Source organism: Dinoponera quadriceps, unplaced genomic scaffold, assembly GCF_001313825.1.
Source record: "Dinoponera quadriceps isolate SergipeBrazil2010 unplaced genomic scaffold, ASM131382v1 scaffold5809, whole genome shotgun sequence".
NCBI lineage: Eukaryota > Metazoa > Arthropoda > Insecta > Hymenoptera > Formicidae > Dinoponera > Dinoponera quadriceps.
Window position 1 is genome coordinate 1 of NW_014559826.1, and position 17,333 is coordinate 17,333.

At 35.7% G+C, this 17,333-nt stretch overlaps 4 protein-coding genes across 8 annotated transcripts; 2 read left to right on the top strand and 2 right to left on the bottom strand.

Annotated features, from left to right (window-relative positions):
• Window positions 1–99: 99 nt before the first annotated feature.
• On the bottom strand, window positions 100–3,294 carry LOC106750502 (integrator complex subunit 11). The gene is made up of 5 exons (XM_014630903.1): window positions 3,092–3,294; window positions 2,542–2,800; window positions 2,028–2,450; window positions 1,131–1,955; window positions 100–1,032 (listed from the first exon to the last, which is right to left on the bottom strand). The coding sequence occupies exons 2-5, from the start codon at window positions 2,788–2,790 to the stop codon at window positions 742–744; spliced, it is 1,788 nt and encodes a 595-aa protein (XP_014486389.1). The 5' UTR covers window positions 2,791–2,800; window positions 3,092–3,294; the 3' UTR covers window positions 100–741.
• Window positions 3,295–3,410: 116 nt separating this feature from the next.
• On the top strand, window positions 3,411–6,536 carry LOC106750503 (pleiotropic regulator 1). Of its 2 annotated transcripts, XM_014630905.1 has the most exons (10): window positions 3,413–3,513; window positions 3,623–3,729; window positions 3,833–3,957; window positions 4,090–4,367; window positions 4,498–4,647; window positions 4,737–4,931; window positions 5,078–5,196; window positions 5,282–5,461; window positions 5,552–5,705; window positions 5,827–6,536. In XM_014630905.1, the coding sequence occupies exons 1-10, from the start codon at window positions 3,511–3,513 to the stop codon at window positions 5,884–5,886; spliced, it is 1,371 nt and encodes a 456-aa protein (XP_014486391.1). In that variant the 5' UTR covers window positions 3,413–3,510; the 3' UTR covers window positions 5,887–6,536. The 2 variants fall into 2 exon arrangements, with proteins under 2 accessions (XP_014486390.1, XP_014486391.1); XM_014630904.1 differs by having other exon boundaries at window positions 3,411–3,513; window positions 5,552–6,536.
• A 154-nt stretch (window positions 6,537–6,690) lies between these two features.
• LOC106750505 (tubulin-folding cofactor B) lies at window positions 6,691–8,729 on the bottom strand. Its single transcript, XM_014630906.1, has 7 exons — window positions 8,384–8,729; window positions 8,091–8,295; window positions 7,885–8,028; window positions 7,670–7,757; window positions 7,409–7,600; window positions 7,238–7,310; window positions 6,691–7,151 (listed from the first exon to the last, which is right to left on the bottom strand). The coding sequence occupies exons 2-7, from the start codon at window positions 8,208–8,210 to the stop codon at window positions 7,034–7,036; spliced, it is 735 nt and encodes a 244-aa protein (XP_014486392.1). The 5' UTR covers window positions 8,211–8,295; window positions 8,384–8,729; the 3' UTR covers window positions 6,691–7,033.
• A 738-nt stretch (window positions 8,730–9,467) lies between these two features.
• LOC106750495 (palmitoyltransferase ZDHHC2) lies at window positions 9,468–16,821 on the top strand. Of its 4 annotated transcripts, XM_014630874.1 has the most exons (11): window positions 9,469–9,853; window positions 10,356–10,382; window positions 10,577–10,671; window positions 10,780–10,900; window positions 11,021–11,244; window positions 11,386–11,515; window positions 11,594–11,720; window positions 12,665–12,751; window positions 14,436–14,562; window positions 15,945–16,004; window positions 16,409–16,496. In XM_014630874.1, the coding sequence occupies exons 1-10, from the start codon at window positions 9,703–9,705 to the stop codon at window positions 15,954–15,956; spliced, it is 1,101 nt and encodes a 366-aa protein (XP_014486360.1). In that variant the 5' UTR covers window positions 9,469–9,702; the 3' UTR covers window positions 15,957–16,004; window positions 16,409–16,496. The 4 variants fall into 4 exon arrangements, with proteins under 4 accessions (XP_014486363.1, XP_014486360.1, XP_014486361.1 ...); XM_014630877.1 differs by lacking the exon at window positions 12,665–12,751 and having other exon boundaries at window positions 9,468–9,853; XM_014630875.1 differs by lacking the exon at window positions 14,436–14,562 and having other exon boundaries at window positions 16,409–16,821.
• The last annotated feature ends 512 nt before the right edge of the window (window positions 16,822–17,333 follow it).

The window sequence follows — 17,333 nt, forward strand, 5'->3', positions numbered from 1 at the left end:
TTTGTAACATATATATATATATATATATATATATATTATAAGTTTATCTTATATTTGGTTAAACGCTCGGACTTTCTGAAACAAACATCAATTTTTATTTATGGCACATATACATACATACATAATGTACAAAAACGACCATTTTTTTATCTTATAAGTAGTATTATACACTTATAAATCTTAAGCAATTTATTTTAGAATTTATACTTTCAGATCGATATTGAAACGTTGGCTAGACAATACAGCAATTTTCCGCATCTTAGATTGTATTTTCAATAAATCATATATTTGGGAAAACGTTTATTTTACAAGATACATTACAGCTAGCTACTAGAGCAATTATTTATCCTATACTTTATATAGTAACCTTTGTATTACATTTATATACAGGATATTCCTATATACGACTTTCCACAGATAGTTAATATATCTATAAACTGAAAGAACCGCTTGAAAAAAAGTGACAAGGCGCATATCTTTAATACTATATTTCCAAGTTATATTTTTTCATATTCGAGTATGTACAAACATTTCGAAACATAGAAAATAACATCATACCGTCATTTAGCAGTGTTCACGCAATGCTGCTTTGCTTGAAAATATATTTTTGTTTTATACAGTCGCGATATTTCTATGTAAAGTATGGATTTATAATTGTTCATTCTTACAGTATCACAGATCGAAGAAGTGTCGCTCACGCTTCGATAACGATTCTTCTCGCTTCTATTCAATGCTGATTCTCTAATTCAGCATTGTTTGCAGAAATCCGAGGATATAGCTACCCAGATCCTCATCCTGATTGGTCCACGAAACGTAGACGCTCTTCTGATCGTCTTCGTCTCCTTCTACCTTTACCAACACGGACTCTACCGATATAGAGCCGTCCGTTAATTGGACCGTCCAGCCTGACAGTCTCTCTTTTAACGGCTGTAACAATTTTAAAGTAGTAGCGTGCGCTGGACCGGGATCCCTCACTTGCACGGTAGATGTGAATCGCACTACGTGCTTTGTGATACCAGCAGCCTTCGCAACCTGATGATAAAAGAGATCATCGATCAACATAGAGAGAGAGAGAGAGAGAGAGAGAGAAGTGAAATGAATTGCAAGTTACTGTCCGAAGAAAGTATTACCTCATCCGCGTCTACTAGGCACACACCATCCTCTCTCAACATTAGAACACTGTGAAGTAACCTCCGTCTTTTCGGGTCTGGCGGTAGAGCCGAGTATCTCTTCGCCTCGGCCTTCAGCAGCGCGAGAGAAGCGTCCACGGGTACCTTGGACGTGGTAGTGATAACGCAGGTCTCACCGTTCGCGGGATTGTAACAGTTAGTGCCGAATTCTTGCTTGATCTTCTCCTTCAAGTATTCCATCTTGGCGAATTCCCCGTGCACCAGTATGATGTTCTTCGGCTCGCAGTATTGTATCAGTTGCATTATTCCCTTCGCGTCGGCGTGAGCGGAGAACGACATGTACTCCACGGCCATCTTCACCTCCACGATCTGCCGGTTCTCGAATTCTATTCTTCGCATGCCGTTCAATACTTTGTGGCCGACGGTGCCCGCAACGCAGAAACCCGGCATGATGACCATGTTGGCCTCATTCGGCGCCCACTTCTTGAAGATTTGCAGGGAGAGACCGGCGTGCAACATCCCCGGTGTGGCGAACACTACCATCGCACCTGGATTGTCGATGTACGCTTTGTCAAACGGCTTTATATGCTTGAAATCAAACATATTTCGCTGCACGAAAGTTTTCTTGATCTTCTGATTGGTCCAGGTGATGAACATTTTATAATAATTGTTGGCTTTCTCGGTGAGGCCAAGCGCGAAGTAAACGGGTACTTTCAAGTTCAATCTCTCCCAGTACGTTTCCAGGAGTATACATAATTCCTGAGCACGACCGAGGGCGAACACGGGGATCAAAACCTTTCCACCGCGATCGATACACTCGTGTACCTGAAACAAACATATGCCAGAGACTGACCTTAAAAGAGGAGAAACCGTTACCGACAGATGCGAGTGACGTACTTTCTTGAGAAAATCTCTCTCCCTGCATCTCTTCGAGTCCCTAATCGTAGTCGCATAAGTCGATTCTGATATCAACAAGTCAGGTCTGCATTTGTCTATCCATGCGGCGCCCAAATGTCGATCTGGCGTCATGTTATAGTCTCCGGTGTACACGATAGATTGCGAGCCGACACGAACCCAAAACATAGCGGCCCCGAGCACGTGCCCCGCGTAATACGCTTTTATCTCCAGTTCCGGGTCGACCATGACCGATTGGTGAAGCGTGACTGCGATCACCTTCTTCATGCAATCCTTTATCATCTGTGACGTGAAGAAATTGCTCTCACCTTTGCGTTCCACCGCAACTTTCCTCATGTCCTCCAGCAAAATTGGCGCGATAGCTTTAGTTGGATGCGTCATATAAATTGGTCCAGTATAACCTACCTGCAAAGATACATCATTTTAAGAAACAATTAATTATTTGCAAGGTGGAACTTATGTTTATTACTTATATATTATGTTTATTATATATTACCATTTCTGTGAAATAGGGAAGAGCACCACAGTGATCAAGATGAAAATGGGAAATAATGACACAATCGATGTAATTGGTTGCTGGCCCTTCCGACACTACATATGAAAAGTCAGGGAAACGTCTCTCGTCGTTATACCCCATATGCATCCCACAATCCAGCATGATATTTTTACCACCCATTGAGACAAGAATGCAACTACGTCCAACATCTTGTCCAGCACCCAGTGGTGTAACTTTTATGTCTGGCATCTTTGTAAACCTATGCGAAACAAATATAAATATACTCTTATTTATTGAAAAACAACCATTGTACATATAAATAGATAAGAAGCTGTGGCTGGATATCACAGTTTGACTAAGTAAGCGACAGAGCTGCGAAATATACATTTTCTCTGGGATATTTGGAAGATGATCAAATCTAAATTTGTCAAATAAATTAGAGATACATCTATTTTATTTATTTTTATTTGATTTAATTGAAGATACGTATATGACATATCGATATCTTCATTTTACTCGTTTAAACACCGATATCGATCAGCTGGCTTACCAGAATCAGCAATTTGTCGTCGCTGTTTAGATTCGAATATTTGCTGCGAATAACAGAGAGAATAAATTAGATTAGACTCAATTCGACTTAATTAGAAATAGCGCTAAATGACATCGATGCACCGGCACATGATCGCACGCTCGATCGTAGAGTAGCTTCAACACTTTCCCGAATGTAAATTCCAGAACGTCCAACGAATGTTGTGACAAAAGATGCGATTTCTATCGGAAGAATTCACTCTCTCCTGCAGTTTACAGTCGCTGCCGTTTGCGGCGCGCACGTGTGCGAGGAAAAGCGCCAACAACGCTGACAGGAGCCATATTTGTTTACCGCTTTACATCTCATCGCGAGAATCATTAGCCTACTCCGGTTAACCTCAACCTGATATACTCTTAATTTAATTTGTATACATTAAAAAGATGGTGAGTATGTTTCAATAATTTTTTAATTACTGTGAGTTATACACACTGTTCTTTTCTACGTAATATACACTTAAACTGATCTCTTATATATTCCATCGACTTATTTCAGGATGTTCAAAGACACTCAGTGCATACATTGGTATTTCGTTCTTTGAAGAGAACTCACGATATGTTTCTATTGAATCAAGGAACTTTACCACCAGTGGATCCACATTTGTAAGTCTCTTATAGTCGCGATTGGATCATTTTTTAATTTTTGTACCGCTGGTGTTCTTATAATTTTCTTCCCTTAAGTTCATGCGATATCATTCATTTTCAGACAGAGAATAAAGAAGTCTATAAAAGCTAAAGACTGTTATGGTCCAGTACTAGAGCTTGTTAAGCAAAATAACATAGCGAAGATACAACAAGAAAACGATAATGCAGATCCTCCACCACCAGGAGGTAATATATACAATATTTATAACATAGGAGAATAAAATTAGATATTTATATGTAATTATAACATATATATATAACATAGGAGAATAAAATTAGATATTTATATGTAATATATACGCTTGAATGTATTTCCAGATGAATCTTTTGGAAGTAATGCTACTTCCGCAATTGTTCCTTACAATGCGACACAGGGAAGCACAGGGGTGGTTGCATTATCAGCAGGAAATGTTGGTAGTGGTAGCAGTGCTTTAACAATACCGCCAAAGAAGACGCCGTCAATGGCGAAACCAAAGTGGCACGCACCTTGGAAATTGTACAGAGTCATCAGTGGTCATCTTGGATGGGTTCGCTGTTGTGCTGTTGAACCAGGCAATGAATGGTTCGCTACTGGCTCAGCTGACAGAGTAATCAAAGTGAGTGCTTCATTTCAAAAAGAGAAACATCTTCTCACTCTCATTCTAGTTTACTTAGAAATATTCTGCAAATAAATGAGTGAGAGAAAAGGCAGTTGATAACTTTGACACGGTTTCCTTAAAATTTCAGATATGGGACTTAGCGAGTGGTAAATTGAAGGTTTCTTTAACTGGTCATATAAGCAGTGTTCGTGGACTTGCGTTTTCTCAGAGACACCCTTACTTGTTCTCCTGCGGTGAGGATCGTCAAGTAAAATGTTGGGACCTCGAGTACAATAAGGTTATTAATTAATGAATCATGTGTAAAATTAATACTAATGGCTATTGCACCGGCAGTTTTGATATTTCTCAAGTTTTTTTTTTTTTTAGGTAATAAGGCATTATCACGGTCACTTATCGGCGGTGTATTCCATGGCGTTGCATCCTTCCATAGACGTTCTGGTAACAGCGGGACGAGATTCCACTGGGAGGGTGTGGGATATGCGTACCAAGGCAAATGTTCACACGCTTGTCGGACACACCAATACAGTCGCTAGTGTGATTTGTCAATCTGTCGAGCCACAAGTAATTATTTCCACTGTGTCTATTCAATAAAAAAAAAATATATATATATATATTTCTATGTAAAATATCCTTTGCCAACGATGAAACTGCATATTAATTTGTAAAATGTGAAGAATTGCTTAATGTAGAATTCCTTTACATTCTAGATTGTTACCGGCAGCCATGACTGCACGATTCGTCTATGGGACTTGGCCGCTGGAAAATCCAGAGCCACCTTGACAAACCACAAAAAGAGCGTGAGAGCCGTAACATTCCACCCGTCATTGTTAGTACAGTTGAACGCTTGTTTCGATATATTGCTATGTTTTCATCGATTTTGCTTCTTTTTAATTTTGTCTTCATTCACATAGGTATATGTTTGCATCCGCATCACCAGACAATATTAAACAATGGAAGTGTCCGGAGGGGAAATTCATTCAAAACTTATCTGGCCACAACGCCATAGTGAACTGCTTAGCTGTAAATCCCGATGGAGTTTTGGTTTCCGGAGCCGACAATGGTACTATGCATCTTTGGGATTGGAGAACCGGGTAGTGTATATTGTCTATAAATGAATGAACGATCTCGGTGACTTGTAAACAATTTGATGTATTAATAATCGTAACGATCGTTAATTGAAGATATAATTTCCAACGGCTCCAAGCGCCCGTACAACCTGGTTCCATGGACAGCGAAGCCGGAGTTTTTAGCATCACCTTTGATATGTCAGGCACTCGTATGATTACGACGGAAGCTGACAAAACGATAAAAGTATATAAAGAAGACGACACTGCAGTAAGTCGATTTTGTTTCAATAACGTTCGTACATTTGCAGTTCGATGGTCGTGTACTGATAGTATTATTTGTGTGTGTGTGGGGGGGATTGATTTAAATTTTGAATCATTTCATTTTCCAGACCGAAGAAACACATCCTGTTAACTGGAGACCCGACATAATAAAACGAAGAAAATATTAAATGAGCACCTCGTGGTGTCACTTTTATATCCGACATTTCTGTAAATTTATGCGAAAGAATAATAACGATAATAATAATACTAATAATGTTTCATTGGACATAAAGTTATGCAGGAGGATTTAGGTATCTGATGAAGACAAAAGATCTTAATGCAAGCGTGAAAAGCAGGAAGTAAAAAGTGCATAATGCAAGACGATTGAAAATAATGCAGCAAGGAAATCTGCAAACCAAGTAAAGATAGAAGCGGAACACGCAAATTAAAATTAAGAAATTACAATAGGCAATATGCAGATAACGCGTGAATGCGTACAAGGAGGTCAATGTGAACTATCAGAGAGTATGTAATTCAATATAGCAAGAGCCAGGCCAAGTAGATGAACGAACTTCATGCGGAAGGGAATTGGGGAGGTAGGAGGACAGCGGAGGAGAATGCAACCTGGATATTTGGATGATCGACGTCGGGGAAGTGATGATAAACTTTGATGACGAGTCGCCATATTACATAATATTAAATATTACACTCACAAATTTAAAGATGTAACCATCGTACATATAAATAGAAAAGAAGTACAAGGCTGAGGCACACAAATACTTGTAACAATACGTGTAACTTAATATTATGACTAAAATGTAAAATAATGAACAAGGTTTTACTATTTTACGTTACATAGTGTACGAAATGTAAATATCAGTAAGAAACAAAATGTAAATAATGTAAATAAATGTTCTTTTAAATACTTGAGAAATAATCTAACTTTTAAAACGAACTACATGCGTTATACTTCTATAGTATGACATTTTTCGTTATCTTCGGATTATTTATTTAAAAAGAGATCAATTAGCTAATTCACTTGACTAATGATTTGCTGTCATGTTCTAGATGATTTTTGTTGCAATATGGAGAAAAAGTTTAAGCTTAGTTAGGAATAATGCTAGATGATCTTGATGCATCAACATTTGTATATTGACATCGTAATTTTATGCATTAAAAAATTCCTAAAAATACGCTTGAATTCGTCTCCCAAGACCAGAAAATCCCTTTAAGAAAAAATATTTAACTCTATATGCTAAAAAGCTGTTTTATGCACGATTGCTTTGACAAAATTGTAATGAAATAAAGGATATTCGTCGGGTCAATCGTGGTATTTTACAGCTCTTCATTCAAATCGAAGTCTTCCTCGGGAAAATCTCCGACCTTTATGTGCATTGGCTTTACAAAACCACCGTACTTTGGTGCACACTCAAAGTATCTTTTGCCATCCACACTGTTGAAAATATATACGTGTAATTTAGTCAAAAAACATATATATGTTTGTATAACATAATGGAAATATATTAAATGTGTTTGTACCTTCCGTCATTTTTGCCAAGAGGTTCATCATATTTAACACCGATCCACCAGCCTTCCTTAAATTCAGTTTTACCTAATAATAATGAAATATTTATACAGAATTGTAAAATGTACATAATTAATACAAAAGTAAGATTTATTAGTATAATAAGATTATAATTCTCTACTCACCAACATATAAGATAGTGGCTCTTCGTTTTGGTTGATTTGGAACATACACTTCACAGCGATTTCCAACTTTGCACAAACTGGCTAAGCGTTCCTCCACCTCCTCCTCACGTTTTTTCTCTTCCGCTCTCTTCTTCATATCCTCTTCATTATACTTTCCTAGCTTGTTCTTCTCCAGGAATGCTTTGACGGTATCTGCAATATTGAACACAGTAATAAATTCTTATTCATAATACTTACACAATGTAGATATAAAAATATTACCTGTCTTCTTGGCATATTCCTCCTCAGATATTTCAAACTTTTTCACACCATCTAAATCTTCTGTGGTACATGAGAAATTGTCAATGACCTACAATCGTTAGATTTCATTAATGGTTACAGCTTTCTATAATTTTGCCCAGTCAAAGGCAGTTTCAATAACACAAATTTCTCTTTATACATGTGTATTCATGTATTGTCAGTATCCGCAGACCTACATGTATTCTCATGCCGTCATCAATCGGATAAGATCCCAAAAGGTGGTGTCCTTCTTCCAATTTGCAAATAAGCTTGTCATTCTTATCATACACTTCAATCGACATCGTAGCTGGATTGCCTCCCGTGAGAAGCTCCAACTTCCCCTGTAATATGCATTGCAAAACTTTGTATCTATGTGAGCGAGGATTTTGCAAAGGAAAATTACCTTAAACTGGTCGACAGTTATTCCTTTCTGAAATCGACGTTCGACGCAACATGATTCTTGACCCGAGTTCGTGATCGACAAATTCACAAAGTCGGACGTAACCACGCAGTACGAACTCATTTTACCTAATTTGACGTGCTAAAAACCGGCTTCAGCTTAGTACGAAAACACTAAGAGTTAGGTTAGACGGAGTTTGCAAATGCGTCTGCAACAAACAATAAATATCGGTGTGAAACTGTGCAAATTTATACAGTTTGTGCACATGAAAAATATATGATTTGTAAGATAAATACAAATCTGTCGCGTATTCGAATTTTGCAGCTGCAAAACAGCTGCCTATTGATTATATTAACGTTATGGCAACGTTAATTAGGTTTAAGGTTTCCGCACAGATTATTGTTTCGACTAGAGTTGTAAACGTAATGGCTTCTGCCCCCAGTCGCACTGTAGACTCCAATATTGCAGTACCAATCTGTGACAGCGTCCATAGCAAATTAGGAAGCTCCAGAAATGTCAATATGAGAGAGCGACACTGCCGTTCAATGTTAGAATTTCGATGTCTCAGTTTTTGTCGGTAAGAGTGGATGACACAATAACAATTGATCAATAGTAGGTAATTTAACCCGTCAGTTCCCAATGCACCCTCCAAGTGGCACAATATTTTTGGCTTATTGAAATAACACTGCTAACTATAGCTCTAAGTGTTCAGTTTAGATACTAGTGACTCTAAAACAAGTTGTCAACACTGAATAAAAGCGATACATAAGCGAAAAATAACTTTCCAAACTTTATCGTTACCACTTTTCTGAAACACTCAAAACCTATAAATTTGGTTTCCTTAGGTTCCAAAACATGAGATTTCCTAAGAGGAAACAGAAATTTGTAGTTTCAATTCATTTGGGAACCGACGGGTTAAGTTTCCGGAACCAAAAAAATGCGAAACGTAAAAAGACTAATCCTGAAAAAACAAAACCTGAAGAAAACGCGAAACCTAAAAACCTTTCGTTGGTCATCTCTCGATGTCTCTTCGATCAAAACCCGTGGTATATAATGCTTGCTCCCGTGCTGTATACAATAATTAGAAACACACCAATCACGATACAGCATTTCTAGCGTGTCACTAGATATCAATAGAACCAGCATAAAAAAGCACCGTATGCTTTACATCCAGATGTAACGCCTTTGATTGGATGTTTCCCTTAGCTTGTGCAAAAAAGCCTATTTCCAGATTGGTTAGCTGGGCTGTAAAAACTAGCAAAAGATTTGGATCTATTCGGTGATCTAGTGAATAAGATCGTATCGAACCGATACGATGCGTGGAAATAGAGGCGCTGTGCATACCAGGGTCGCGGGAAACCGATCCATGACCCCCCTCTGGCTCTTCTCTCTGGTTCACTTGCGCAATAAAGGGGTTTCCGTGCCCGACGCTCGTCGCCGTGCACGGAAGCCTCGTCGTAAAAAAGAATAGGGGAAGTGCAGAGCGAGCGTTTCTCGGAGAAGCCCCGGTCATTGTCGTCGTTGTTGCTGTCGTGCTTGCGATGCTGCTGCAGTGCGTCGCCTCGAAGAAGGATAATGCGTTGACGTGGGCCGAGATAAGACATACATCATCCTCATGCACGCTATCGACGGTGCGGTGAACAGAATGGGCAAGCAAAACGGCTCGTGTTGGTGGTGCTTCAAGGCCGTCAAGTGGATACCAGTGATCTTCATCCTGACGATCGTTGCCTGGTCCTATTATGCTTATGTGGTGCAACTGTGCTATTGTGAGTACACGCGAAACAGGTGGACGGGATGGGTCTTGGCGCCTCTTCGCGTTTTCGTGTTGTAACGACTTCTATTGCGGATAAGACCCACTGTTAAGCTGGCTAATCTCGCGCCAGCTATCTCATCATTTCATATATATATATATATATATATATATATATATGTACACAGTGTCGTAAGAGTTTGTTTGCTTGGTTCTTAAAAAGTCACAAGTCCTTGATATGTTTCCTTTCTGAAGAAGTTTGACTGAAAATGGATTCTTTTGATCTTTGATTAATATAGCTTGTGATTTTTATAATGATATAGTTGTTTTCTGACACTTTGTACAATTTTTGTAGTATGCAAAGAATTTATTAGAGAAACAGTCTTATACCTCTGTCACAAATGTATAAATATATATATATATATATAGATATATGTTGTATATTTGTGGCACAGTTGCACAATAAGGCTTTTGCTCAAAGATTTTTTATTATATTTGCAATGTTATGACTGTTTCAGGCATAATAGACAATTATGTTCAAAAAGGTTTGTATCTTGTATATTATTTCAACTATATGTATTAATGTTCTATAATGTTTATTAATATCTAGCTTATTTGTTGTTTTTGTAATTGTTATTGTTAGTATCATTTATATTCTAATGCAACGTTAAGAATTCTATTTCCTAGTATGGGAAACCAGTTGACATTCGATCTTTTTATTATTTGTATGTGCTAACAGGTTTCTATCTACTTTTCTTCCATATTCTATTTCTGATGTTTTTATGGTCGTATTGGCAGACAGTATTCACAGAATTAATGCCAGTACCAGATAAGGTAATTCACGCGATTTCTACTAATCTATTATACAGCTAATTATCGTATATTCTTAAATTATTAAAGATAATGTACTCTATGGCCTATATATTTCCTCAAATTTTGCAGTTTAAAATACCTGACGTCGAAATGGAGAAATTACAGCAAGCTGAAACTGAGGAAGTACAGAGACAAATTTTGGAAAGATTTGCACAGGATCTTCCAGTTACCAACCGCACCATAAAAGGAGGTAATGTTTCATGATAGAGATATTATAATTTGCGATTTGATGAAACAAGAGAAGAGAGGGAGAGATTGGTATTAGAATTTCAATGTGTATGTTGTAACAAGGATATATTTTTTTTTCCAGCCATGCGATTTTGTGAGAAGTGTCAGTTGATAAAGCCTGATAGAGCACACCATTGCAGCGTGTGTGGCACTTGTGTCTTAAAAATGGATCACCATTGTCCATGGGTAAACAACTGTGTAGGCTTCCACAATTACAAATTCTTCATGTTGTTTCTGGCATACGCACTTCTGTACTGTATGTTCATTACCGCCACGTCCTTGCAATACTTTATACGATTTTGGAGAGTAAGTATGATTTCTTTTTCCTCTATAATCAACTTGTACAATAACAATTGTGTAACGATGTATAATACAATGTCAAAGCACAGTGTATATATCGATAATTCCACTTTAATTGTGATTGGTGTAAACCATTTTTTTTTGTAGGGTGAATTAGATGGAATGGGTAGATTTCACCTACTATTCCTTTTTTTTGTTGCGTTGATGTTTGCAGTCAGTCTTAACTCTCTTTTCTTCTACCATTGCTATCTGGTTGTGCATAATAGGTCGACACTAGGTAATTTCCCGGATATTTTTGTCTTAATGGTGTACAATGCAATCTAAAACATCTAATTAATCTGTACCATGTTCACAGAGGCCTTTAGAACCCCTATGTTCCGAACAGGAAAGGACAAAGATGGCTTTAGCCTGGGGAAATACAATAATTTTCAGGAAGTATTCGGCGACAATGCACGACTCTGGTTCCTTCCTATATTTAGTAGGTATGTGTGTGTTTCGTCCTTTTCAATACTCTATATTCACTATCCTATGTGTGTATGACAGAATTGTACGATCTATATATACAAAGTGGGAACCATTTGCACAATACACAGTGAATATTGAACTATTATATCGATATATTTGTATGCTTTTAGTATACCGCCTAGCATAATCTTTACCATAAAAAAGACCTACGCGGTTTGGCATACTTAAAAGAAATTCAAAACACGGTAATATAAGCATATTAGCACAGATCCTCGAGTAAGAGTGAGCGATTTTGATTTTTTATCAAAGTTTATTTTCAAAGTTTCAAATTTTATCAGAGTTTTTAAAGAATAAAATGACTGCATGTTTTGTATGGTATATTTTTTAATTTCTGATTAATTGATTAGTACATATATTTTTGTATTTATATATAGTTTTATATTAATTACGTGTATAGAATGTATGCTGATTATGTGTGGCAATTATTTTTATATCGATGGCCATTCTTTCGCCAGCATATTATTTTTACACGATATACTTTTATTTTGTCCTTTTCTTCTTTTTTATATAAAATTTTGGAGAAATTTTTCCATTTCGTTGAAGCAGAATATATATGTGTTTACGAATTGTTGTATTTCTTATATCTCGGTGTTATATTACAGTCAAAAAGAGACATTTACATTGAGTCGAGACAGAGACGTGGGTACATGAGTGGAGATTTATTGTTCCCCATTTTTATTCTGTGTGTCAAATATTCTCTTCGTGTTCTCTCTGATATAAACAGTTCGTTAGAAATGTGGATATAAAAACAGTTGGTGCACCATTACTTAGTACGCAACTTTTGCACATTTCGATATGTTCCTTTTTTAAGCACCATGTTTATTTATTTGCTTTAATACGACTGACGAGATAGCAGATTCAGTATTTTTCAATTGGAGTGCTTGCATTGGATGTGTTCTAGTCTGGGGAATGGTGTCGTCTACCCAGTACGATCGCAGCACCAGGGCACACCCAATACTTATGACTCCATGGGCAGTACTCAAAACAGGTCAGCATTATTAAAATTTGAATTACAGATGTAACATTAATTATCTTGATTCTTTACTATGGAACTCGTTTGTACTTTCTCAATAAAAATATAATTCAGACATGGATATATATATATATATATATATATATATATATATATATATATATATATATATATATATATATATATATATATATATATATATATATATATATATATATATATATATATATATATATATATATATATATATATATATATATATATATATATATATATATATATATATATATATATATATATATATATATATATATATATATATATATATATATATATATATATATATATATATATATATATATATATATATATATATATATATATATATATATATATATATATATATATATATATATATATATATATATATATATATATATATATATATATATATATATATATATATATATATATATATATATATATATATATATATATATATATATATATATATATATATATATATATATATATATATATATATATATATATATATATATATATATATATATATATATATATATATATATATATATATATATATATATATATATATATATATATATATATATATATATATATATATATATATATATATATATATATATATATGTCTAAAATTCGTTACTAAACTTGAAGAGAAAAATGCTTTCTTTAATTTGCTTTCGAGTATTGTCTTTTTGTTTGGCCACTTTTGATGCCTATTTGAAGCGCTCTCTTTATTATATAGTATTTATACATTTTTTAATGCGCCATTTTATATATTTATGTATTTTTATACATTTTTTTGGTCACCTCATAGAGTTCCAGAGTAATGATAAGACTTTAAATGCTTCCAGGCTGCATGCGATGCATTTGTATTTTGATATTTGTTTGGCACTGACTCTCATTTTAATAGCTATTACTATTCCTCGGTCGTTTCTTAATATGCAACTTAAGCTTCTTTATAACGTCTGCAAAATATAAAAAATAAAACCTTTACACTGCTTTTGAGAAGATATTCCTTCCGACTATAATTCTATTTTACACATTGCGTATCTTTTCGTGATCCTATGCATTATGTTGAACATGCTGATTTTTAAAGAAATTGAAACAGACTTTAAATGAGGATTATCGCAGGACAAAAGAATGACCGCTACAAGTTTCTATAGCATTCTCTAAGAATACTTCGTCTAAATTTCCTTGTAAAGGAATAATTATTATCTATTGTGGAACGTGAAAGAGTTAACCGTGAGTTAACCGTATTTCGTTTTTCAACTGGACACAGAAAAAAAATTTCATTAGTTACGACTTTTTGTTATAAAGTTGCATGTCCCACGTACGAGTATATCGCATTATAAATTTCAGTTGAATCAGTTGAAGACCAAAAATTGTATTCATTGGCATAAAATTGTTATTACAACAGAGGTATTGTGCATCTGGTTCTTACAGATAATATTTGTAGTGCATAAAATGGTGTAACTATATACAATTATCTTTTTTTTCTTCTACGATCTCTCTCTCTACTTATTGAAGTTCGAAATTTAAATGAAATGACAAAACGAAAGACATAGGTGACAAAGATATTGGTAAAATGGTTACACCATGAGGGTAGTAGACATGGGATGACATCGAGTAGAAGGTAGGGTGTGGCTTACAGCTTTGGAGACGGGGTAAACTTTCCCGAGCGGCTGTGCAATGAGGATACTCATACTCTGTTGGGCCATGGCACCCAACAGTGGGGTGACGATACCGACTTTGACTCCCCACCTCCCTACGTAAATCAGGTACTTCGTAGGTTCGATCTTTAGATCAAGAGACAATAATAATAACTATGTCCGCGTCGTTGGCACATATCGATATGCCGGTGTTAATACGGCAATTATTGTAGCTTCTTTGCAAGTTACACGTAGATCTTTGTTATCATTTAACAATCTGTACGTAGCCGTAAGATTTCTACCTCAGCTCAAATACAAGATGTCCCAGAACTCATTGAATTTAGAGATTGCGGCGAATTGTGGGACACCGTGTATATTCAGAGGACTCGACGCATGTTCTCACGCCATAATAGCGAATAAGTTCGATGTACACTTTACTGGGAGGGTTTCCCGATTATCACCGAGTGGCGTATCGTTATTTATTGACGCTACTGCGTCTTATTATCAAACAGTATTCATTAATGAACGTGGAATGAATGTACATGTACATTCCGATAGTCATTACAAATATTCGTACTTTGTTGCTGAAACAACAGCCGATTTAGGGGACGGAGTAAAGTAGAGGATAAGTGTAGATAGTACATTAGCAAGTAAAATAGCGTGTAAGCCGACACATCTGTACCGGGAGAACATGGTTCTTTCGCTGTGAAGAAATACAAGATTTTCTTTGTCATTTTATTTATATTCTTTATTCAGAACGTTTTCACTCTACGTTGTACGTACTCTGCAGTGAACGTCAAGCAAAAGTGTCGAGAGACGCACAAGTTATTCTGTATTATTATTTGCGGAAGGTATCATGGTTAGACGCGACTATTTTTACCGATACACATTGATTAAATGCGTCTTTTAGATTTTCTACGTTTCGTATGTGCACCACATGAAGTTTTGTCGTAAATATACAGATAAGCTTACAAAATTCATCACGCTACAAAATTACAGTAAGTGTGTCTTCGAATTCAGTGTTAATAAATATCAAGTATTATATCTTTTATTGAATACGCGAAGCTTTCGCTTTCATTAACAGACTAATTTCGATACTTTTACGAACCGTTTGCCGCTTACTTCCCCCTCTAATAATTCTAAATTATTAAGATAACTTGTTTGAAAATCTATATGTAAATTATTAACTTGCCACAGTTATGTTTTTCATATATTACTCTTTTCCGATATATTTGTACGTTACTTTTCCGTTTGGAAGGGAGAGAAATGTTTCACATATGTGCATCACGTACAGAATATATTCGTTTTGTACATAGATATTTTTTTTTTTGTAAGCTTGCAGTGTATGTTTCGAATTTCTTCGTGACTTGCTCATTAAAACGTGTAATATCAACATTGAATTTTTTTTACAGCGTATGTAATTACGCGCACATCGTGTATGTAGGTAAATACAGTAGCACTATATCTTTTGTTACTGTAATTCATGTTACTGAATTTCTGATTGACCACAGGTCCACCATTGATCAAATGACATTGGTAGAAGAAGCTACAATTTTGGCTCTTGGCACTGGGTAATATTATTCGTAATCTGTATGATCACATGTCACAGCTAAATCATGCATCTGCATGCATACACACACACAACATAGGAAAAATTTGGGCGCTGTCTTTTTTTTCATGCTATGTCTCGGAACTTTTGCACATATGATATCTAATGTGACTGGGTGTGAAGAATGTGCTAATTAACACAGCTTATATGATCATACTTATGACAATATTTGGAGGGGGCGTTCTTGTCTTTTTTTGTTCCTTTCCTTTTCGTCTTCTTTCTTCATGCAATATGCGCGAGACGGCTCTACGAGTAGGCTCGTACCTTGCTTTTGTTATAGCGCGCAAGATCTTCATGCCTTACACTGCTGTCAAGTTTCCCCGAGGATGCTTTTCCTCAATATAACATGTCGAAAATATTTTACAGCACTGCTGTGATAGGTCCTGGTGTTGATGCCGACCAACCACCACTGTTGACTACCGCGGAATCCGTTTGAACGGCACCGTTCGTATCACACACGCCTCTGCGAAATTGTAATTTCCCCTATGACGTAGCGAGTATAGTTCGAAATGCCGATTTGTGCTTTCGGTGCTCCTTTCCTTTCTACACTTTTTAAAGCGGGATTAATTTCTCGGCATCGCGGGGTGAGGGATTACGTGATGCTCCTGTTGCGAGGAAAATTCACTGAAATCGTTATCGCAGTAAGTGCAAATATTTTTAACGCTAGAGATTGCCCCGCGCCAAGATACTTTTAATATTGACTGTATTATATACATATATTGTAATATATACACGGATCGTTGTTAAAAGTATATTGTTATGGTTACTTGTAATTTTAATCATAGTATGTCACACACATTATAAGTGAAACCATCCTCATCAATGCGATACGTAATATCGATGTCATTATAAATTTACAAATTGCTTGAATGTGTAGATCTACGACTTGTACCATAAATGGTGAGAAGCGTCACACTGCGTGGTTTAAATCAGGAAAATACTGCATTTGCAATGACCATCTTTGTTAAGATATAGATACGTACACGTGTGTGTTGAGCAAAAGAAGAATTACAAATAAAAATTCGTCCACACAAACTTTACTGCGAGAAAGAAATTATATAGGATGATTCTACGTTGTATGACAGTAATTTTTTACGGAATTCTTAATACGTAAATTATATATATATCATAATTTTACTACATAAGTTTAATTTGATAGAAAAAATCGATTGTTTTTAAGTGGCACAATATAAAATTCTGAATAAAATACATTTATTGGGAATTTGTTAAGATATTTCGAAATTATTTATATAAAATATGCGTTAGAACGCCGAAGTATATGCGTCACTCT